This window comes from Sarcophilus harrisii, chromosome 6 (assembly GCF_902635505.1).
Source record: "Sarcophilus harrisii chromosome 6, mSarHar1.11, whole genome shotgun sequence".
Lineage (NCBI taxonomy): Eukaryota > Metazoa > Chordata > Mammalia > Dasyuromorphia > Dasyuridae > Sarcophilus > Sarcophilus harrisii.
The window spans coordinates 28,925,908-28,949,957 of record NC_045431.1 but is presented as its reverse complement, the minus strand read 5'-3'; the positions used below and the strand labels follow the sequence as shown (position 1 = coordinate 28,949,957).

General features: G+C 39.5%; 1 protein-coding gene across 6 annotated transcripts in view; it reads right to left on the bottom strand.

Moving 5' to 3' along the window:
• The window catches only part of NSUN7 (NOP2/Sun RNA methyltransferase family member 7), a 74,821-nt gene extending 54,409 nt beyond the window's left edge, over window positions 1-20,412 (bottom strand). For 4 of the 6 annotated variants that reach the window (XR_004230173.1, XR_001121289.3, XM_031942140.1 and 1 more), the window contains exons 1-2: window positions 20,284-20,412; window positions 19,540-20,058 (exon numbers count right to left, since the gene is read on the bottom strand). Coding sequence is in view for 3 of the 6 variants with exons in the window: in XM_031942140.1 (XP_031798000.1) it covers window positions 19,540-19,900 (361 nt within the window). In the remaining 3 variants the exon portion in view is untranslated. The remainder of the gene's footprint in view (window positions 1-19,539; window positions 20,059-20,283) is intronic. The other 2 variants (XR_004230174.1, XM_031942141.1) reach the window with 1 other exon arrangement.
• Window positions 20,413-24,050: the final 3,638 nt, after the last annotated feature.

Sequence of the window (24,050 nt, the reverse complement as noted above, 5' to 3'; positions counted from 1 at the left end):
AGGGTTTTTAGAAGAGCAGCTTCTTGGCTGATGGCATGTGTTTTCTTGAAGTCTTTACAGGAGGTATTCTAGTGGGACGCAACGTGCAATGGACTGGATGACAGCCCGAGTCCCAGTCCTGGCTCCATCATTTATCAGTTATGGCGCAGGCTCCCGACCTCTACCTCCAATTCTCGGCCTTTTGTCAGCGGTACATATACGCCACAGATTTCTAGATGGGCAGGGATTCCGATGCTCCGTTTCCCAGCTGGAGAGCCTCTGCCCTGAGATGGTCACAGACGCCGAGCCAGCAGAGCCTACGCCTGACCCTGGGTCTCCAAGGGTCTCCTGCCACAGAGGAGCCTCCGAACTTCTTGCACATGCCTTGGGTGCTGCTGCCCTCTCACTCCCAGCAAGTCCTGTGTGGTCTCGGCTTAGCCTGGAGCCTCCTCTCTCCCAGCTCTGCCTTCTCGCTTTGGGCAAGTCTTACCCTGGCTGGGCCTCAGCCTTGAGGGAACCACACAACGCTCTTCTAGCTCTAGCTCTATCATTTTCTTCTGAACTATGATTACAGATTTTATTTTTTCCTGGTAAAAACTGAAGATACAGACTTTCATTCAAATGAAATTGAAGGGGGAAGAAAATAAATCAAATAAAAAAAATTTATCAGTGAAGTATAAGTAGGTCTGACACCATGCTAAGATGCTGATGAGGAAGAAAAAGCAAAAAAGTGCCTTTGCCGTGCAGGGGCTTCTATTATATAGGGGGAAACAAATCAGAACAGAGTAAATATAGCAAAGCTGGGAGGGAATCCAAGAGGAGGGGGTCTGCCGGACCTAGAAAGGCTTCCCCAAGGAGGTCCCAGTGACAAAGGAAACCAAAGGCTCCAGGAAGAAGAGATTGGGAGGAGATTCTTGGGGAACAAAGGCACAAAAGGTGCAGTGTCACATGAGGAGGGAGGACAGCAGCCAGATAGGCAGGCAGGCTCTAGACTACAAAGACTCTGATTGTAAAATAAAACAACAATACTTATTAAGGGAACAACGCAGTCTACATTTTAGGGAAATTATTCAGTAGCTGAACATCCACACAGAGGAGTGTTTTTACATTGAACTTTTCCCCTTCTCAGAACTGCTGTTCTCCTTCCCAGAAGGCTGCTCTCACCTTCCTCTAGGTTACTTCCTTTAACCAACTGCACTCTCTACAGACTCTGGACCTGGTGGGGGATAGCAAACACCAGGAACGGCTGAGAAGCTGCAGCCCCTTTAGCGGGGGAGACTTCAGCTGGGGGATGCACAGGGGTCTGTGACTGTCTGAGGCCCCATGGAGGAGAAGGCAGAGAAAAGCAGCAGCAAAAGCAGGCCCTGACTCTCCACCGAGGGGACGTGTGGCTCTCTGTGGTGGCCCGGGCTCATCCTCTAATTTTCAGCAGACGTCCACTCCCCAGAATGGTCCCTTCCTGGACTTAAGGACAGACAAGCCGGGAGCTCAAATCTGCCTCAGGTACTTCCTGTGTGGCCCTGCACAAGTCACTTGCTCTCTCTCTGCCTATTTCCTCATCTGTAAAATGGGGGTAATAATGACCCCTCTACCTTACAGGCAGTGCTGTGCGGGCCTAAAAGCTTCATGCTCCCCTCTCCTACTCCCCACTTCCCAGAGGAGTCCCAAGGAAGGCAGTGAATCATTTACAAAGGCGAATAAATAAGGAGCTGATTTAACTCCTGCCATGTCCATGTGTTAAATCTCAATCCATTTAAGTAGACGGACTTAGTTAGCTAAGAGGGCATCCATGGATGTAAATCCAGATGGGGGAAGCAAAACCAGGGGAATAAGTCGAGAAAATAAGAAAAAAAAAGCTACCAGGAAAGAAAAATGGTTAGATGGGGATGGTATTGTTGTACTTAAATTATTCCCAACTGAATCCGGACAAGGTCCTAGAGGGAAGGACTACAATCTTGTTGTGATCCTCTATGCACTTGGTGACAGGGGTCCAATTCTTTGTGATCTCTGTGACCACAGCACACTGAGCCCTTCTAAGCCTCCGCTATCACCTGAAGTCTATCCATGTCCATGTTCATTGTTTCCTTATGCTGCCTATTCCTCCCAATCTTTCCCAACATCGAGGTCGTTTTCAATGAGTCTTATCTTCTTATGATGGAACTAAAATATTTAAGCTTCAGTTTCAGCATCTAACCTTCCAGGCAATGAAGTTAAATATTCACTGATTTGATCCTCTTACTGCCCAAGGGATTCTCAAAAGTCTTCAGCACCACAATTCCACAGCATCAATGCTGCAGTCTCAGCTTTCTTTATAGTCCTTATAGTCCAGCTTTAACATACATTGCTACTGGAAAAGGCATGGCTTTGACCATACAGACCACCTTTGGCAGCAAGGAGATGTCCATTTTTCAGTAAGCTGTCCAGATTTGCCATAGCTTTCCTTCCAAGGAGGACTTGCATGGCTGCCATTGCTTCTGTAGTGATCTTTGAGACCAAGAATATAAATCTGACAATGCTTCTATTTCTTCTCCATTTGCCAGAAAGTAATGAGACCACTAGCCAAGCTCTTCACTTTTTTTTAATTGTTAAGCTTCAAGCCACTTTTACCCTCTCTTCTTTTACCCTCATTAAGAGACTTAATTCTTCTTCACTTTCTGCCATTACAGTGGGTATCTGCACAACTGAGATTGTTGATGTTTATTTGGACAACCTTAATTCCAAGCTTTGGATACATGTACAGCCTGGGAACCTGAAGTACTTGACAAATCAGTTAAGTAAACAAGGAGAAAATACACAGCTTTGTCATACTCCTTTCCCAATCTTTTTTCTTTTTTTAAGCTTTAAGAGAAATTTTAATCTATTTAGAAAATCAAAGATATCACTAAAAGCCACAAAAAAGCTTATCTGATAATAGGTACAATTAATCTATTAACCAGGCTTCCCATTTCTTTTTTTTTTTCTCCTGATAAATTTATTTATTTTTAATACACATTACACTTCATGAATCATGTGGGGAGAGAAAAATCGGACAAAAGGGAAAAATCACAGGAGATATTAAAAAAAACAGAAAAAAAGAAGTGAACATAGCATGTGTATCATGTGTATCATTTACATTCAGTCTCCTTAGCTCCTTTTCTGGATGCAGATGGCTTTTTCTGTCCAAAGACTATTGGGACTGTTTTGGATATTTGAGCCACTGAGAAGGTGGCAAGTCTTTCATAGATGATCTGTGCACATTCTTAATTATAATGGTTCTAATTAGTGTTTCTTGGCCTGAGCAAGGTTCCTCAGCAGCCAAATTGGATGATCTGGTCCCCTCATGTCTTGGAGGACTTGCCCCATGTAGGGATCCACATGGTCAAAGGCTCTTGTGTCCTCAATGAAGATGTTTTTCTGGAACTCCCTTGCTTTCTCCATAATCCAATGAATTTAGTCTCTAGTTTATTTGCCTCTTTGAAAAGCAGCCTGGCCTTCTGGTAATTCTCAGTTCATACATTACTGAAGCCCGGCTCACAGAAGCTGAAGCATCATCTTGCTGGCCTGGGAAATGAGCATAGCTGCTGGGTAATTTGAACATTCTTTGGCATTTCCCTTCTTTAGGACTGAAATGTAAATTGATCTTTTCCAATTCAGTGGACACTGTTGTGTTTTCCAAATGTGCTGCCATATTGAGTGCAGAACTTCAACATCATCATTTTTAGGGTTTTAAATAGTTCAGCTGGAATTCCCTCCCTTCTACTAAGCTTTACTAGCAATGCTTCCTTGCTCATTTGACTTATTTCACAAAGATACTTGGCTCTATCTCGATCAGTAACCACACCATCAAGTAGTCAATGTTAAAGTCTTGCTGGTAAAGTTCTTTTGTATATTCTTACCACCTCTTCTTAATCTCTTTTGCTTCTGTTATTCCCTACCCTTTTTTTTTGGTTTGTTTTTGTGCTTTCAATTAACCAATTTAGATGGAAATATTACAAAGTTCAGTTCAGTTGTTTGAAATAAGGTTTTTGAAGTTTTATTACTTCAAGTAAAATAATACCAACACTTTTGATAACTGTTTAAAAAATTTTTTCTAAACTACAAAATGAGATTCACCTCATCTATGTATGGAAACATACAAACTGAAAGGAGAGAAATCTTGGAAGGTTTTCCAGTGAATCAAAAAAAAGAGCCATATAGCCTTGGGAAAATTGAATATCAAAGTCTCCTATGACAGCTGAAAAAACTATTATTTTGTTTTCTCTTCCAGAAAAAATTATTTTCAAACCAGGAAGGATAGAATAAAAATCATTAGAATGGCAGACCCAAGAGACTGCTTACTGGATTTAAAAGCTCAATACCAGTCAACAATGAGATACAGAAATAATATGGTGTCAAAATGTAAAGAGTTAACAGTTCAAATTAAACCATGTATAAAATACCATGTTCATGTTTTGTTTTGTTTTTCTTAACAGTATTTTATTTTTCCAAATAAAGATAGCTCTCAACATTTTTTCTAAGTCTTTGTGTTCCAAATTTTTCTCCTTTCTTCCCTTATTTCCCACCTCTCCAAGACAGTAAGCAATCTACTATAGGTTAAATATGTGTAATCCTCTTAAACATATTTCTATATTTGTTATGTTGTTGTGCTCATGTTTTTTATAAATTTTCTTTTCTTGGGCTTTTTGTCTGTATTTTTTCACATGATTAATATGGAAATGTTTTCCACGATTGCATATGTAAAACCTTTATCAAAATGCTTGCATTCTCAGAGAGGTCAAGGGAGAGAAGGCCAGAGAGAACTTAGAACTCAAAATTGTAAAAATGAAAATCAATTGTTTTTACATGTAATTGGAAAAAATAAAACATTAAAGAGAAAAAATAGTAAAGGATATTGTAGTTGGTAGTCATCTTGATATTCAAATGCTATGAAATTAAAATTCTACTGCTTGGAATAGTGGCTGGACAAGAACTTCTCACAAATCACTTCCAACTTTAAATTCTAGGATCTGACTAAACTGTTCCCCAATAATAGTCCTCATCCTCATCCCTCATACTCAGCCTCTGACACAGTCAATTTATTCCTGGCCTGTTCTGGTTCTCTTGCTGATGCTCTGACCCTTCTTGGCTTGATCCCTGAATCTGGATCCAGGTCACGCCCACTCACTGTGGATATTCAAGTCCACCCCCAGTTTCCGTTATTCCCACACACAGCTCTCCTCCTAACTGCTTCCCATAGCTTTCTGTATGTCTAGAATCCTCTCCCTCCTCATCTTTCATATCTCATGGCTTCTCTGATTTCTTTTGGGTCCCAGAAAAAAAAGTACTACCTTCTACCAGAAGACTTTCCTCATTCCCTCTTAATTCAAATGTTTCTCCTTCTGTAACTATAATTATCTCTGATTTATCTTGTATATATCTTGTTTGTAGAGTATTGTTTTCATGTTGCTGTCCCCATTAGACTAGCAATTCCTTGAAAGTAGAGATTGTCTTTGCCTTTCTTTGTATCTCCAGTTTTGAACACAGCAATTAATAAATGTTAATTTGACTTGATTTATGTTATTTTAATCCTACTGCTTTCAAAACAAAATTGTTCAGGAACTGTGCTTGCTTCTAAAGCAAATGCTAACATCAGTTTTTGGTTTTACCAAATAGTTGAACATCCATTATACAAACAACCTTTAGGAATAAGAAAGTAACTTTTAAAAATGCATTCTCTAGTCAAGGTTGAAGAGATTGTGAAAAGAAAGACAGACACAAAAGTAAACTATTGATGAACCTGGGAACTGGTCCAACGATTCTGGAAAAGTAATTTGGATTATACTAAGAAATGACCAAAATGCCTATATCTTTTGACCCAGAGATCTGGCTATTAAATACATACTTCTAAGAAGGTCAAAGATAAAAATACAACAGTATAAAAAAATATAAATATAGGGACAGCTAGGTAGTACAGAGGATAGAGCACCAGCCCTGAAATCAGGAGGACCTGAGTTCAAATCGGATCTCAGACTCTTAATACTTCCTGGCGCTGTGACCCTAGGTAAGTCCAACTGCCTCAGCAAAAAAGAAAAAATCTTTATTTAAAATATATGTGTGTGTGTATATTTGTACCTGCAAAAAAATACACAGTACAAAAATTTTAAATGTATTTGTACTTGCAAAGAAGTAGAAGCAAAGAAGATATCTATCAAGTGGGTAATGGATGGACAAGTTATAGTACATGACTATAATAGAAGATTATGCTGTAAGAAACAATTACTATGAAATCAACTTAGAACCCCACACCTCTCAGAGAAGACCATTTCCATCCAACTGATTTCATTTTACCCCAAGCCTAGGTAATCTCTCCCTCTCTCTTTTTCAGCTGCTTTTAATGTGCTGTCACCTCCCCTTAGACTATAAGCTCCTTGAGGGCATGGATCGTCTCTTATGCCTTTCTTTGCATCCCCACCTCTCAGCACACTGTCTAGCACATAATAGATGCTATTATCAGAATTACTAGAATATTGACAAAAGAAACATGGGAAGACACATGAACTGCTGCCCAAAGAACAGTAAAGCAGTTTAGTCAAGGACAACAATATGATAGATAGAGTGTACAGAGGACTGAGCCTGGAGTTAGGGTGATCCAAGTTCAAACTGAGTGGCTGTGAGTCCCTAGCTATATGACCACTTCTGTCTGCCACAATTTTTCCACTTGAAAATGGGGATAATTACAGCACCTAACTCCCAGGATTGTTCTGAGAATAAAATGGAGCGTCATCTGTAAAGAACCCGGCACATAATGCTATGTAAACTCTGTTGTTAAATAGAAAGAATAACAAAATGGAAACTAAAGACTGTACTTCTAAGGAGAAGTTTGGCCCCAAAGTGGAGATAAGAATATACCTCTTCTTTCCTTCAATAAGTGGAGGACTATGGGTATGGAATACTTCATGCAATGTTGGGCTGGGCAGTATGTTGGTTGGTCTAGCTGACAGGTTCCTCCCCGCCTTTTTTCTGATTCTTTATTATATGGAATAGTTGTCATATAGTGATTTAAGAGAGAGATATTTGGAAATGTAGGCAATATAAAACCAAAAGATATTAATGAATATTTTTAAAAATAAAATAAAAATACATTTCACGTCAGGAAAAAGCATTAACCAAAATTTAGGATTAATAATTTCAATTAATAACAAATTTAATAATAAAATTAATAAAAATTTAATCCATGTAATTAATAATGTTAGATTGAAAGGAATTTTCTAGTGGTGTGCCCCAAGGATTTATGTTTAGCCTCAGTTACTTAACATTTTTATTAGTAATTTTAATAAAGACACAGCATGCTTATTAGATCTGCAGGTGGCAAAACTGGAAAGGAAAAATCAACATACCAGATAACAATCAAGGTTCCAAAAATTGAAGAAAGGTTAGAACACTGGAGTAAATCTAATAAGATGATACTTAATAGAAATAACCATGGAAAGTCCAGTTGAGTTAGAGAATAATTCTCCTTACAATGGAGGTTTAATGGGCTGCAGACTCAGTGAGCCGCTGAGTGATATGGCAGGACTTTGAAGCTCTGTAGAGCCTCACAGGAGACGCCAGAGACGCGGGAGTCATGCTGTATCTCGGCCTGGCGAGAGCATATCTGGAATACTGTCTGCAGTCCTGGAGCCCTGGCTTAAAAAGCACATGGATAAACCCCAGAGATCAGAGAAAAGGCACCCGGGTGCATAGGAGAGCAGGCCGCATGAGAATCACGAAGCCTGGAACCATGCAGCCTGATTATGACTGGGGAGAGGAAAAGATGGCTGTCTTCAGTGTCTGGAAGATCCTTACGGGAAAGGGAGAGTGAAGGCTCCCCCAAGGGCACTACACCCGTAGAAAGTGCATGAAACCAACAGAGAAGGGGGGGACCTAGGTTCAACTTGCTACCAAGATAGCTCCAGGAAAGCAATTCAACCTTCCTGGACCTGCGTTTCCTCATCTGTAAAGCCAGGAAGTTGGACTAGATGGTCTCTGGGGAACCTTCCAACTCTAGGTCTCTGAGCCTGTAATAAGGTCTGTTTTCTCATGTGTAAAATGATTGACTACATGATCACTAAGCAACCCTTCCAACTCTAGAAGCAAAATTTTACAAAGGGATAAAATGGACATAAGGAGAACCTCTGAATCACTGAAAAACTGGAAAGAGCTGCCTCAGGAGAGACAGGGTGAGCTCCTCTTTGGGGACCTTCCTTCGAGCAAAAGCTGGACTTACCATATGTTATTTGGGGTTGGGGAAAGGGAGGAGAAATGGAAGATTTCTGTTTGAGTATTTGTTAGACCACATGAGCTCCATTCTCACAGACATCTTAAAATTAAAGTGTAAAAGCGAAGTAATCATCTTTGCCCCAAACCCTCTCCCTTTCTCTAATTGTTTCCAACTCTCCCTGACTCCATTTCTGATTTTCTTAGCAAAGATATTGGAGCGGTTTTTTGCCATTTCCTTTTCTTGCTCACTTTACAGATGGGAAAACTGAGGTGAACAGGGTTCTGTGAATTATTGAGGATCCACAGTTAGTGTCTGAGGCTGGATTTGAACTCAGAAAGACGAGTCTTCCTGGGGCCCAATTCTCTGTCTGCTGGCTGCCCTCCCCTTCTAAAATTCCCACTCATCTCTCAGCCAGACCAACTCCCTGCCTCAGTGCCATCCCCCATGTCTCCGTCTCTCCTCACATAACCAATCTGTTGCCATATCTAGTTTCTAATACCCAAACTCTCCTCTGCTATGTCTCCTCTCCCTGCTCTCTATTCATTTAGCCACAATCCTAGCTTAGACCCTCACCAAAGCTCACCTGGAATACTGAACCATCCTTCTCCTAGGTCTCTCTGCTTCAAGTCTCTACACTCCAGCCCTTCCTCCACTTAGCTGCTCAGGTGATTTGTTTTCTAAAGCAGAGGTTGCACCATTTTTCTTCCCTGATCAGTAAGTGCCACTGACTCCCTATTACTTCCAAGATCATTAAGTATGGACTCCTCTGGTGAGCAATGAAAGCTTTTCACAGTCTGACTTCTATCTGCCCTTCTGGGTTTTGTACACTACAGTACTTCCTCCTTCCTACCCACTCCCCCTAGCCCAACAAACTTCATGACAGTCACGCCAGTCTACTGGCAATTCCTGGAACATGGCACTTCAGGTCTATCTCCATGCCTTTGTGCTGGCTGTCCTCCCTGCCTAGAATCAGGTATACTGGTTTTAAAAACCAGCACTCCAAGGGGAAAAGCTATGTACGCACATCATTAATTAATAATTTAAATTAAATTTATAATCATTTATAACTTCATTGCTTTTTAAAGTCTCAAAGTTCCTTAAACTGTGGGTTGTGACCCCATAAGGGGCCTTGTAACTGAATGTAGGAGTTGCAAAATTATGATTTATTATCAGTCGAAGTTTGATTTGTATATCTATTTTATATAACTAGATATCTGGGGGGTTGTGTAGAAATTTTCCAGCAAAAAGGGGTTTGCAAGTGGAAAAATTTTAAGAAGCCCTGGTCTAGATGATCAACAAAATAATAAATCAAACTGATTTGTATCATTTACTAATTGTCGAGGTATACCTACTCACGCTGAAAATTTTAACAGTTAGCTTTGTTGAGTCCAACTGATCTGTTTGTGAAATTATGCATAGCAAGGGATAGCTGACCAGCTTGCTTAGAAACAGCCAGGAACACATGTACCCTACAAGGTACTGTGTGTCCATAGGCAACAGAAGTGAAAGACTCCCCTGGGAAAGCCCCAGATTAGGCAGAAAACCCCAGGATAATGAACTTGAAAGTGACCAGCAAAAGATCAGGCACCCAGGTCTCCATCTTGAGATCTCAGAGAGGACCCCTGAAGTTCCATCATTTTGATCTTCCAAGTTCCAATTAGGAAAGAATCCAGGGTTTGTGGAAGCTGGCACAGGGAACCAGGGGATCCGTAATAAAAAGGGCCAATTGCTCCACCCAAAACTGCACCAGCATAATTTTACAGTCTGGCCCTGGCTCAAAGCTCCAATTTCAGAACTAAAGCTAGAGATGAATAAATCAAAGAAAACACTGCCCATTATCAAAAATTATTCTTAGTAAAGGAAGAACACTGTAACAAGTGCAAGCAGAAATTTGAAGGAAAAAAATGGATTTTCAACAACTACTAAATGAATATCTAAAAAGAAATGCCAATAAATTACTTTATAGGAATAGAGAAATTACTTTATAGAAATAGAAAAAATAAAAAATTACTTTATAGGAATAGAGAAATTACTTTATAGAAATAGAAAAAATAACAAAATTCATCTAGAAGAACAAAAAGTACAAAAATTCCAGTTTTCATTAATTAATGGGAAAAATGCAAAGGAAGGTAGATTAGCTGTGCCAAACATAAAATTATATTATAAAGCAATGGTCATAAAAACTCTTTGGTCCTGATTAAGAAATAAGAGTAGTGAATTAAGAGGAATAGGTTAGGTTCACAAAAATAGTCAATGACTACAGTTCTACTGTTTGATAAACCCAAAGACTATACAGCTTATGAGATAAGAACTCACTCTGATAAAAAAAATTGTTGGGAAAACTTGAAATTAGTATGGCAGAAACCAGGCAATGACCAATACCTAACACCCTATATCAAGATAAGGTTGAAATGCATTCATGATTTGGGACATAAAAGGTGATACTATAAGGAAATTGAGAGAACAAGGGATAGTTTAACATCTCAGATCTGTGGAGGAGGAAGAATTACTTTTATTAGCTTTTTACTTTCAAAATATATGCAAAGATAATTTTCAACATTCACCCTTGCAAAATTGTGTTCCAAATTTTTTCTCCCTCGCTTCTCTTTCCTCCCTCCCCTAAATAGCAAGTAATCCAATATGTGTTAAATACATGCAGTTCTTCTATACATATTTTGACAATGATCAGGCTGCACAAGAAAAATCAGATCAAAAAGGAAAAAAAATAAGAAAAAACAAAAAATAGGCAAAACACCCAACAAAAAAAGGTGATTTATGTTGTGATCCACATTCAGTCCCCACAGTCTTCTCTCTGGATACAGTTGGCTCTCTCCATCACAAGTCTATTGGAATTGCCTAGAATTCCCTCATGGTTGAAAAGAGCCAATTCCATCACAGTTGATCATCACATAATCTCATCATTGCTGTGTACAATGTTCTATTGATTCTACTCACTTCGCATCAGTTCTATAAGTCTCTCCAGACCTTTCTGAAATCATCCTGCTGATCATTTCTTATAAAATACTATTCCATTCATTATTACTACAAAAATAGTTGCCACAAACATTTTTACACATGTGGGTCCCTTTCCCTCCTTTAAGATCTCTTTGGGATATAAGCCCAGTAGAAACACTGCTGGATCAAAGGGTATGTACAGTTTGATAACCCTTCGGGTAGAGTTCCAAATTGCTCTCCAGTATGATTGGATAAGTTTATAACTCCATTAAGAAGGCATTAGTGTCCCAATTTTCCCACATCCCCTCCAACATTTGGCATCTTTCCCTGTCATCTTAGCCAATCTGAGAACTATGTAGTGGTACCTCAGAGATGTCCTAATTTGCATTTCTCTGATCAATAGTGATTTAGAGTGTTTTATCATATGACTAGTAATAGTTTTAATTTCTTCATCTAAAAATTGTCAATGAGGCCTTTATCAGAACCTTTGGATATAAATTTTTTTTTCCAGTTTTCTGCTTCCAAGAAGGGAGGAATTTATGACCAAAGAACAAGAGAACATTAAGAAATGCAAAAATGGATCATTTTGATTATATTAAATTAAAAAGGTTTTACACAAACAAAACCAAATCAGCCAAGATTAGAAGGGGAGCAGAAAGCTGGGGGGGAGGGGGGATTTTACATTCAGTAAATTCATTTACATTCTGGAGAGCAAATTGGAACTATGTCCAAAGGGTTCTCAAACTGTGCAAACCCTTTGATCCAGCAGTGTTTCTACTGGGCTTATATCCCAGAGAGATCTTAAAGGAGGGAAAGGGACCCAACATATGTAAAAATGTTCATGGCAACCATTTTTGTAGTGTCAAGGAACTGAAAACTGAATGGATGCCCATCAACTGGAGAATGGCTGAATAAATTGTGGTATATGAATGTTATGGAATAGTACTGTTTTATAAGAAATGACCAGCAGGATGATTTCAGAGACACAAACATGAACTGATGCTGAGTGAAGTGAGCAGAACCTAGAGATCATTGTACATGGCAACAAGAAGATTATATGATGATCAACTCTAAAGTTCTTGGCTCTTTTCAATAATTAGGTGATTCAGGCTAATTCTAATAGACTTGTGATAGAAAGAGCCATCTGCATCCAGAAGGAGGGTTGTGGGAACTTAATGTGCACCCCAACATAATATTTTTACCTTTTTATTGTGGTTTGCTTTTTTCCCCCTTTTTGATCTGATTTTTTCTGTGCAGAACGATAAATGTGGAAATATGTATACAAGAATTGCACATGTTTAATCTATATGGAATTACTTGCTATCTGAAGAGAGGAGGTGGGGGGAAAGGAGGGAAAAAATTTGGAACACAAGGTTTTGCAAGGATGAATGTTGAAAATTATCTATGCATATGTTTTGAAAATAAAAAAGCTTTAATAACAATAATGTATTTTAAATGCTCTAAATCATGTTTGATTAGAGAAATGAAAATTAAGACAACTCTGAGATATCATTTCACACCTTTGATTGGCTAAGATGACAGGAAAATATAATGATGAATGTTGGATGGGATATGGGAAAACAGACACTCATACATAGTTGGCAACAACAAGATTGTGTGATGAGAAACTGTGATGGACTTGGCTCTTTTCAACAATGAGATAATTCAAAGCAATTCCAATAGACTTATGATAGAAAGAGGCATCTGCATCCAGATAGAAAACTATGGAGATTGAATATGGATATAAACATACTATTTTCACTCTGTTGTTGTTGTTTTGTTGTTAGCTTGGGTTTTTTTCCCTTCCTTTCCTGTGTTTTTTCCTTTTGATCTGATTTTTTTTTTGGTCCGGTATAATGAATATGGAAATGTATTTAGAAGAACTGCATATGTTTAACCTATATCGGATTACCTACTGTCTTGGGGGGTGGGGGGAGGAAGAGATGGGGAAAGGGAGAGGAGAGGGAGAAAATTTTAAACACAGGGTTTTGCAAAAGTTAATGTTGAAAACTATCTTTGCATATATTTGGAAAAAGAGAATACTATTTAAAAAAAGAAGAAGAATATATTGGGATTCCTAAAAACCAAGATTTTTTTTTAAAGCCTGAAGATATTAATTCAAGAAATCATAAGTTTAAAAATTGCTCAAATCTATTAGAACTATAGAAATCTATTAGTAAAGTTAGAAAGAATCCATCAACCACTTCCTAAAGTGGATCTCTACAAGTAAAAGGCTCTGGAATGTCATAAAGAAAATCCAAAGCTCCATTTACTTTTTAAAGAAAAAAAATATTTTAAATGTATATAAAAGAAGTCAAGTACCAAAGAAATGAAATGAGGAAGACCATTTCTACTCAAATTCAGAAGAAAATCTTGGAATTCAATATTCCAAAAGGCAAAAAACAAAGTTTAAAATCAAATCAAGAATAATTTATTTTGCAAAGCTGAGCATTATCCTATTGGGGGGAAGAGGGAAGAAGCGGAATCTTTAATGAAATAGAGGACTTTTAAATATTTCTTGTGAAAATATCTAAGCTGGGAATTGGAATTCTGGAATACAAACATAAAAGTCCATAGAAACCTCAAGTAAGTTTATATAAGTAATCGGAACTGAAATTTCAGTGTTAATATTCTAATAGAGAGAAATGTGTCTTTAAAGAATCTTAATTATTTCAAAGGGTATTGAGAGAGTTAAATAAGAAAAACAAAAGTCATGAATGTAGACTAGGTCTGAAGAGAAGATACTAAAAGGAAGAATATATTGCTATAAAAACAGTAAAGAAGAAGTACAACTTATTTCTCATAATTGGGATATATGAAAAGGAGAAATATGGGTTGGGGGATTGGGAGTCAAATGAACATCACTCTTATCTGAAAAGAACAAAAGAGGATTGAACACACAGTTTGGTGTAGACATAATACATTGAGAATACATAGGGAAATAAGCAGGGATGGGGTGGGGGGGGGGGGAAGTTAAGAGGGAAGTGAATAGCCATCCACAGAAAAACCAGCTTCCTGAAATGAGGACTTAAAAGGTTAAAATGAATAAAATTTCCTGAAATGAGGAATTAAAAGAGAGAAGGAGGAAAGAAAAGAACCAATATCAACTGGGAAACAGCTGAACAAGTTGGAGAAAAACAGTCTCCAGAAAACCTATGATGAAACATGTTCCTTGCCTCCTGACAGGGAAAAAAGCGTGCAGAGAAACATTTTAGACATGTTTTGTTGGACAGACTTATTTTCTTCTAGATTTTTATTTGGAGGAGGGATAGTATGAAGGGAAAGGATTAGCAACAATGATTATTTTTTTAAAAGAGGTACATATTTTGTAAAATATAAAGTTGAGAAAGAAGCATATAATGAGGGTAGTTTTTAAAGTAACAGGTATAATTTGTCATATACTTTTTTCAAAAAGGAAACAGTATAAAAGAAAATCAGTTTCACATAGAAATGTAATATTTTGTGTCCTGCTGTGAGAAATGCTCTTTTTTTAGTGTTTATGTTCAGAATAATTTTTTTCCAAAAAAATCAGAGCCAAAATCTGCCTCTCTGTAATTGCCCCCCATTCCTCCCAATTCTGCCATTAAGGCTACAGTTGTGTAACAGTTCTGATCACATCTAATAGCTCATATCTACTAGTTCCATGTGACAGCCCTTCAAAGACATAAGAGCCAGCTTATCCCACTCCCAGTCTTGTCTTCTTTAGCTTAAAGATGTTCAGTTCTTTCAAATGCTCCTCTTTAAGCAAAAGTCTTCATATTCCTACTGCCTCCCTCCAGACATTACCCACCTTATTAATGTCCTTCCTAATAAGTGGTAGAATCAGAATGGAATACATTACTCTAAATGTGGTCTGACTAGAGGAGAATACCAAATCTTAGAAACTGCCTTTCAATTTAGGCTTAGATACCATTAGCTTTTCTGGTTGCCATATCATACTGTTGGTTCATACTGAGTTTATAAACTAAGAAAATCAAAGCGAATTATGTCTAGTCAAACTTTTTCCATCCCCTACTTTAAAAGTTTATTTTCGGGATCCATCAATGAAATGTTACATTTATCCCTACAACCTAAGCCTAGCACATCTCTGTCTTTAAAAAGAACTGGTTCAATTTTAGAGAGACTTTTCGCACAAATAACTGCAGCTTTTATCCCTCTAATAATATAAGAATTTGTGTTTTTGTCTTGATTTCAACAAAAAAGGGGAAAAAAAGTCATTACATCACATTCAAGTACCTAGGCTAAGGAAAACAGACATCACACAGGCTTTATCTAACTCAATTAAACATGTATCCAAACTCACCACAAAATGAATTCTCCTTTCTAGAGTCCTTCACTTCCCACAGGAACCCAAAGTCTGCTATACTTAGGGTTTTAACTGTCTAGTAACTCAATGTTACTAGAAAGCACATGCCTTTAAAAGATGTTAAATGTCAGGAGGGGATGCTGGAAAATTGGGACACTGATGTCAACACTGTTGGTTGAGTTGTGAACTGATCCAGATATTCTGGAGAGCAATTTGAAACTATGCATACTCTTTGCTTCAGCAGTGCCACTGCTGAGTCTGTATCCCAAAGAGATCATAAAAGGGGGAAAAGGACCCACCTGTGTAAAAATGTTTGTAAACTCCTCTTTCTGTAGTGGCAACAAATTGGAAATTGAAGGGATGCCCATCAATTGGGGAATGGCTGAATAAGTTATGGTATATGAATGTAATGAAATATTATTGTTCTATGAGAAATGATCAGCAGGATAATTGCAGAAAAACCTGGAAATTCTTACATGAATTGATGCCGAGTAAAGTGAGTAGAAGCAAGAGAATACCGTACAGAGAAACAAGGTTATGTGATAAACAATTGTCATAGACTTAGCTCTTCTCAACAATGCAGTGACTCAAGAATAGACTTGGGATGGAAAATGCCATCCCAATCCAAAGAGAGAATGATAAAAGCTAACTGTGGATCCAAGTACTCTATTTCCACCTTTGCTTATTTGTTTTCTTTTTCTTTCTCATGCTTCTTTCCCTTTTGTTCTTATTTTCCTTGCACAACATGACAAAAATGGAAATGTTTAAAAGGACTACACATATTTAACCTATATCAGCTTACTTTTTATGAAGGAGGAAGAAAAAATTGGAATACGAAGTCTTACAAAAACAAATGTTGAAAACTAACTTTATGTTATTTGGAAAAGTAAAATACTACAAGAGAAGAAAAGAAAATAGATGCTCTTTCCAGGACTTATACATGCTACATAAATCACATAACTAGTAAAGGATAAGATTCAAGTCTGCTGTTCTAAATCATTGTTAGCCTTTATTGTTCCTTAGATCCAGGACCTTATGTGGCTTTAAGGTTTGCAAAGCACTTTACAACTTATTGCTTAATCTGATTCTCACAATAACCCTCTGAAGTAGATGCTTCTTTTTAGCTCCATTTTACAAAAAAGGAAAAAAGCTGAAAGAGGTAACTTGCCCAGGGATACATAACTATCTGAGGTAGGATTCCTGAATTGAGATTCAACACTATCAACTATGCCACCCAGCTGCCTCTCCTCCATCACTCAGTCACTATCTTGGTGCCATTCTCCTGAGGCTATGTATGGGAATAGACACTCTAGTCCATCCCTATGGGATGCTCCTCCAAGGAACTCCATCCAAGTTTTCAAATAGTCTTTCTCTCCTCTGTCCCCATACCTCCCTCCCAATTTCCTAACTCAAAACCTCTTTTAAAATTCCACATCCAAGGACAATGACTTGCTCATTAGAGTTATATTAATCACCTTGACTTGACAGAGTACTGCCCAGCAACTTCTGATCTGAAAAACCTTTGCAACAAATTTTCAAGTAGTGCTAAAGTGCAAAGTAGTACCCAGAGGAGGTCAGTTCATACCTTAGCAAAGAGTCATTAAGAATCAAATTTTTCTAGACAACTGGGATTCAGGAGTATCTTATCATGTGCATATCTCACCCTGGACACCTAAACAAATTTTCTACATTCCTATTAAGTTTCATCTTCTTAGATTTGGGTAATTCTGGACAAATTTTTAACCTGTTTCTGTCTCTGAGTCTTTTCACAATTCTTAAGCATCACCTGCAAATCTGATATGCTTTTATCCAAATCACTGAATACAAATTAAAGGGCACAAGATCAAAGAAAGATCCCTGTGGCACTGCCCTAGAAATAAATCATCCAATCCAAATCTCTCCAGATATTCAGAGTAACAATAATGTAATACGACTGATTAAAAAAACAAAACCATAAACAAACATAACAGATATTGTTTTTATTGTCCCCTTCCTTGTCCAAGAACACCAACGTGACATCGTTGTTAGAGTCGGTGTGTCTGACAGTGACTTATCAGACCAATACAGCTTGAAGTGCTCTGCCACAGATTGGACACAAATAGTCTATATGAACATTTCAATAGCTTCTCTTAATTTTGCACATCTCTTCTTCTGGGCTAATTCAATTCTGCTTTGCTCAGAGTACAACCTTCTCTGATGAGGGCGTGCCATGATGGGCAATCTTATGCTAGTGTCTCTCATATCATACAATCAATTCTTAAGTTCTTAAGAGAGACCTTCAGAGTGTCCATGTATTGTGTTTTCTGACCACCTTGAATTCTCCACAAAATATACATGTATTTTTCAAATATATATTTCGCCAAGCATACATTTGGCAAACAACGTGGCCAGCCTAATGGAGTCGCGCCCCCTGCAGCAGAGTTAGAATGCCTAGTGGTTTAGTTGGAGAAAGGACCTCATACCTTATCCTGCCAGGTGATCTTCAGAATTTCCCAAGACAATTCAAATGGAAACCATTCAATTTCCTGGCATTGACTGGTATAATATCCAGGTTTCACAGGCAAATAATAATAATAGGTCAACACAATGGCTCTAAAGACCTTCAGTTTGGTAGCCAAAGATCTCCTCTCCCACACTTTTGTTCTGAGACTCCTAAACACTACACTGAGCTAGCTCTGACAATGCCTGTGTCAATCTCAATATCACTGTGGACCCCCTCCCTGGAAAATATAGTGCCAAGGTAAGAGACAGCATTCACAGCTTCACCATTTACTGCAACTGATGGTTCCACATTTGGAAGGCGTGGTGCTGGCAGGTGGAGAACCTGTGTTTTCTTGGTGCTAACTGTTAGGCCAACAGACCTTACATGTATAGATAAATGTGTCCTTCAACTGTTAGTTTGGAAACTTATTTATTCCAACAATATTATTTTGGATATTTTTGAATATCAATTCCAAAAATCTTTTTGGACTATAAATTTGCTTGCCTTCAAAACCAATTGCATTACCTTTGCGATTACCTTTCCATTGAGATACAACACAACCAGACTTGTCTGGATCGAAGAATTTAGCATTCTGAAAATCAAATTCACATTCGAAGAACCAACATTTGCACCTACTGATGATATTTTTTTTCCTCCCTTTTTTTTTTTTATTTAATAGCCTTTTATTTACAGGTTATATGCATGGGTAACTTTACAGCATTAACAATTGCCAAACCTCTTGTTCCAATTTTTCACCTCTTACCCCCCACCCTCTCCCCTAGATGGCAGGATGACCAGTAGATGTTAAATACATTAAAATATAAATTAGATACACAATAAGTATACATGACCAAAACGTTATTTTGCTGTACAAAAAGAATCAGACTACTGATGATATTTTTAAAAACACAGCCACTGGCACTATTTTTTTTTCTTTCTGATGATATTTAAAAGACCACATTGACTGCTGATATTTAAAAGAACATACCCACAATCACTGGTATTTTTTAAAAATGACTCTGAAGACCATCCCAAAAAAAAAAAAAAAAAAAAAAGATGCTACCAAAATAAAAAAAAAAAATAGTATTACATGAATACATGGCAGTGTATAGGAATCTGGGTAAGTACACAGACCATGGGTATATGTAGTTCTTTGTATACATTTGAGCTGAGAAGGGGAAAACTTTCCTGGGGCAGCGGTTACGTAAGTTTCATTTTTAGGCTACTTTGTAACCACTACGTATAGGAATCTGGGTAAGTACACGGACTATGGGTATATGTAGTTCTTTGTAACAGTTGAGCTGAGAAGGGGAAAACTTTCCTGGGGCAGCGGTTACGTAAATTTCATTTTGAGGCTACTTTGTAACCACTAGTACACGAACGCCCACAAGGAAATTCGCTGACAAGAGCAGGAGGCTAAGCGGATTAACACCCTCGGGACAAGTAAGCCACAAGGAAGGCGCCCAGGAAGGCAACGTTCACGGGAGCTGCCCCCAGTCCTCCCGCGAACCGGCAGCGACTAGCCTCCACCTGTCCCGGACCCCGCAGCCTCGAAGCCCCCCCGGGCCTCCCCCCCTCCCCGGGCGGCGCCCCTCTTACACTTCAGGGCGCTGAAGGCAAGCTCGTAAGACAGACGGAGGTTCGTCTCGTCCTCGAAGTCGGGCAGGTCTATGGGCGGCTCTTCCCCGTAGCGGAGCACCACCTTGTCCGGGGCCTTGTCGAGGCGGATGCCCTGGAAGATGTGGGCCGCCTTGACGTACACGGTGTCCCGGTAGCCGCTCTTCTCCGGCAAGCAGAGCAGGCTCTTGTCCTTGGGGCCCACCTCTTCGGAGAGCTCCAGGGCCGACAGCTCCGAGAGTTCATGTTGGCTTGAGTTCGGGGAGAACTCCAGCTCGTCGGGCGAGCTGAGCATCCTCCCCTCGGGCCCCGAGTCAGGGCCCGGGTCGGGGTCCTCGATCATGAGTCCGCGGGCTTAGCCGGCCCCGCGGCCAGCGGCGGCGATCTCCGTTTCCGAATCATGGTTTCTGCGGGGATAAGGAGCTCGTGGGGCTGAAACGCCCTCGGGGCCGCGCGGGCGGTGCTCAGCAGGGCGGAGCCTCGCGGGAACAGGGAGAACACCTGGAAGGGGGAAGGGGACGCTTGGAAGACCGGCACACCTGGGGGAGGGGCGGAAGGGCGAGGGGAGGGGCAAGCCCTTCCCTCCCGCTCCACCCCCTTCGCCGTGAGGACTAACGAAAGGGGAGGGTCTCCCCGCCCTCAGCCCCCCCGCCCCGAGGGCTGGGGAGGCGAACACCCCCAGGACGGCCCGCGGAGCGAACGCCCCGGGACCCGGGCCGCCCTTACCCGAAGCTGGCGGGTGATGACGCTTCCCTAGCCAGGAGGTGGATGCCGCCCTAGGGAACGGGGCCGGACACTAGCTACACCACGGGAATCGCGGTCACAGTGGCCGCGGGACGCGTAAGAGGCGGGGCCGCGAGCCCCCCCCCCCCCCGCCGCGCACGCGGCCCCCCGCTCCTCCCCCCCCCCCCCTGAGGGGGCGGGCGGGGCCGGGGGGGGGGGGGTCCGTTTCATTCATATATAGACAGTGCCACCGCGCCGCTTTAAACGAGGGGATTCCCCCTAGCTTTTCCCCGCGGCGGCCTCTGCCTGGCGAACCCCCCGAACCTGAGAGACTAGTCCCAAGTCAAAATGTATCTGCGTGGGGGAGGCTGAAGGAGATGGAAGGAAGAGAGGACCCGGCGAAGAAGAGATAGCCTCAAAGGGGCCGTTCGTCCCTTCTGTAGGAAATCGTCCCGTCTGGCGCGTGGATCTCCATAGTAACCGGGCTCCGCCCGTGCCGAAGTGTCCGGGGTGCTCGGGGTTTTCTTCTTGCGCGTTCTGAGGAACTTCCCTGTCTTCCGGCGTCTCGGCCCCTTCCCCGAATTCTCCCTTTCTCTTCCTTTTCCTATCCCCATTTTCCTTTTCCCGGCCCTGTCGTCTGGGGGATACCTTCCGATGTTAGCAGCCACCTGCGTGGTGACCTCTGACCTTCCTTTTCCCAAAAAACAAGCAAACACGTGCGCCCCTTGTCCAGCCTCCAGCTTGGGTTCTACTCACTCCTGTCTGTAAACCCCCTGTAGGGTGCACAGTAAGGGGCAGGGAATACTTAAATCAATGAGCACTAACTCTATTTTTCATTTAATATTATTTTATTTTTTCCAGTTACAACATTTATTTTTGTATGATTTTGAGTACCTTTTTTTTCCCCTCCTGGCCCCTTCTCAGACAGCAAGCAATCTAATAAGGATTACATATATAAAATCATGTTAAATCTCAAGACTCAAAGCAAAAGGGAAAAAACCACAAGAAAGGAAAAGAAGGTGAAAATTGTAGCTTTAATCTGCATTCAGACTCCATTGTTCTTTCTCTAGATGTGGGTAGCATTTTCCTCGGCAATTCTATTGGAATTATCTTGGATCATCGTACTGCTCAGAATAGCTTAGTAGTCATTCACAGCTGATCAGCATATATCACAACATTTATAATAATGTTCTGGTTCTACTTAGTACACTCAGCATCCGTTTATAGAAGTTTTTCCAAAGGAAGAAGGAGGAAAGAAGGAAAGAAAGAGAAAGGAAGAAAAAGGAACAGAAATCATGGAAAATTTTTTTAAAAAATCCTATTTGTCGCCGTTTCTCCTTCCAAAGGAATATTAAACAAATACTCCAAACCCTACACTCTTAAGAACCCTTCCCGATTTCCCTAAGTCCATCAGTTGCCTTTGCTTCCTCTATAACAATCTTAAATCTGAGTCTCTCAATTCAGCATTAGATGAGTTCTTTATCATCTATATTACATCCTCTCAGTTGTATCTCTCACTTCATCTCTTCCCCGTTGCAGTTCATCCCCTTGCAAGGCTGCAATACAAAGCTATATTTTTATTTCCAGGCTCTAATCATTATCTGGGGCAGCTAGGTGATGCAGTGCCGAGTGTCGGGTCTGGATTCTGAACGACATCTACCTGAGTTCGAATCTGGCCTCCGACACTTACCAGCTGTGTGACTCTGGACAAGTCACTGAAGCCTGTTTGCCTCAGTTTCCTCATGTGTAATGAGCTGGAGAAGAAAAGGACAAACCACTCCAGCATCTTGGTCAAAAAAATCCCAAATGGAGTTACAAAGAGTTGTACAGGACTGAATAACAGCAAATTTGTTATCTGGAATATAAAAGGAGATTAATAAATGCTTGATTGATTCACATCACCACAGATGTCTAAGGCATGAAGATTTATGGGAGGAAGAACTAGTTCTTGTCCTCCAGGAAATCTCTTTTTTAGGAAGTTCAAGGGATATACAAAGGTGAAAATGAAACTACTCCCCGACTTCAAGGAATTTATATTCTTCCAGAATGTCACAAACCAGATGTTTTCTTAATCTATAGGCATTTAAAAGAATTACACATTTTCTCTGTATATCTTTTAATATTGGAGAGCTTTTACTGTGCCCAAAGAGCTATAAAATTGTGCATACCCTCTGATCCAGCAATATCACTACTAGGTCTGTATTTCAAAGAGTTAAAAAAAACAAAAAATGAAAAGCACACACATACACACACAATTGTAGCAGGTCCTTTAGGGGTAGCAAAGAATTGGAAATTAAGGGTCTGCCTATGGCTGAACAAGGTATGGTACATGATTGTGATGGAATACTATTGTGTTATCATAAGAAAGGATTAACATGATGCTCTCAGAAAATCCTGGAAAGACTTACAAGAACTGATGCAGTGAAATGAGCAGAACCAGGAAAACAGTATACACAGTTACAATATTGTATGGTGATGAGTTGTGAATGACTAAGCTATAAAATGATATAAGACAACTCCGAAGGACTAATGATGAAAAATGCTATCCATCTCTAGAGAAAGAATTGATGGAGTCTAAGACTGAAGTATATCTTTTAAAATTTTATTTTTCTTGGTTTCTTCTGATCTTTTGATTTTCTTTTACAAGCTAATATGGAAATATGTTTTGCATGACTGCACATATATAACCTATATCAAATCACTTACTTTCTCAATAAGGAGGGAGAAGAGAAGGGAAGTAGAAAGATAATTTGGAATTCTAAATTTTTTTAATGTATGTAAAAATTGTTTTTACATGTAATTAGGAGAAAGTAAAAAATTAAATTTAAAAGTTATATATATGTGTGTGTGTGTATGTGTCTATATATATAGAGAGAGAGACACATATATGCGTATGTGCGTGTATGCGTGTGTCCATGTGTCTGTAGAAAAGCTCTTGATCCAAATCTGGGTTTCTTAATACCATTAAAGAAAGTTGATACTGATATAGATGCCTCAGTGAATGACTTTTGAAAACCAAAATAAATGAATATTTATAATTTACAAAGGAACATTTTGTAAATTGAATGTGGAAGCTAATGACTTCCAGTTTATAAATCTCAAGTCACCTATTCAAATATTCAAAATTACTTTCTTCTCTCTTACCATGTATCAGTTTTATCAATTTTTGATGACCTCCAGATAGATGAACTTGAGTGGCAGGAATCATCAAGAGTCTATTAAACTGATTTTAAATACTGCTTGTAATACTTAACTGATTTTAAGGTTCTCCTTAATTTCTCTTCAATCTCATCTGTGCAGCCATGAAAATGTGCAAGATCATATACCAAAAACAGAAAAAAAATGTAGAAATAATGTGGAAAAATTAGTTTAAAAATAACGCCTTTTGTCTTAATTATTAAGACTTATCTAAAATATGCTTTTTCAAGTTAGGACTAAAATTTGTGGAGATATAGCCAATCACAAAGAAAATATATTATTTGTTTTAAAAGAAAGAGGCTTGGGAAGATGTAGGAGGTAGTAAACACTTGTCAAGCCAACTATTAGGGACACTGAGGCTGAGTAGCATGTTTAATTAATCACTTTTAAAATGATATTTGCAAACTGGGAGTTCTCCTGTGTTCAACTGTTACAGAAAGGTAGAAATTTTATACACAAATCCTAAAAGGGAGGGAAGGTGGATTTATAATACAATCATTTTCAGGATTTGATTTCCCCTGGCAAGCATAGGAATGGACAACAATTCTCGGATTGTTTCAGATCTTCAGGAT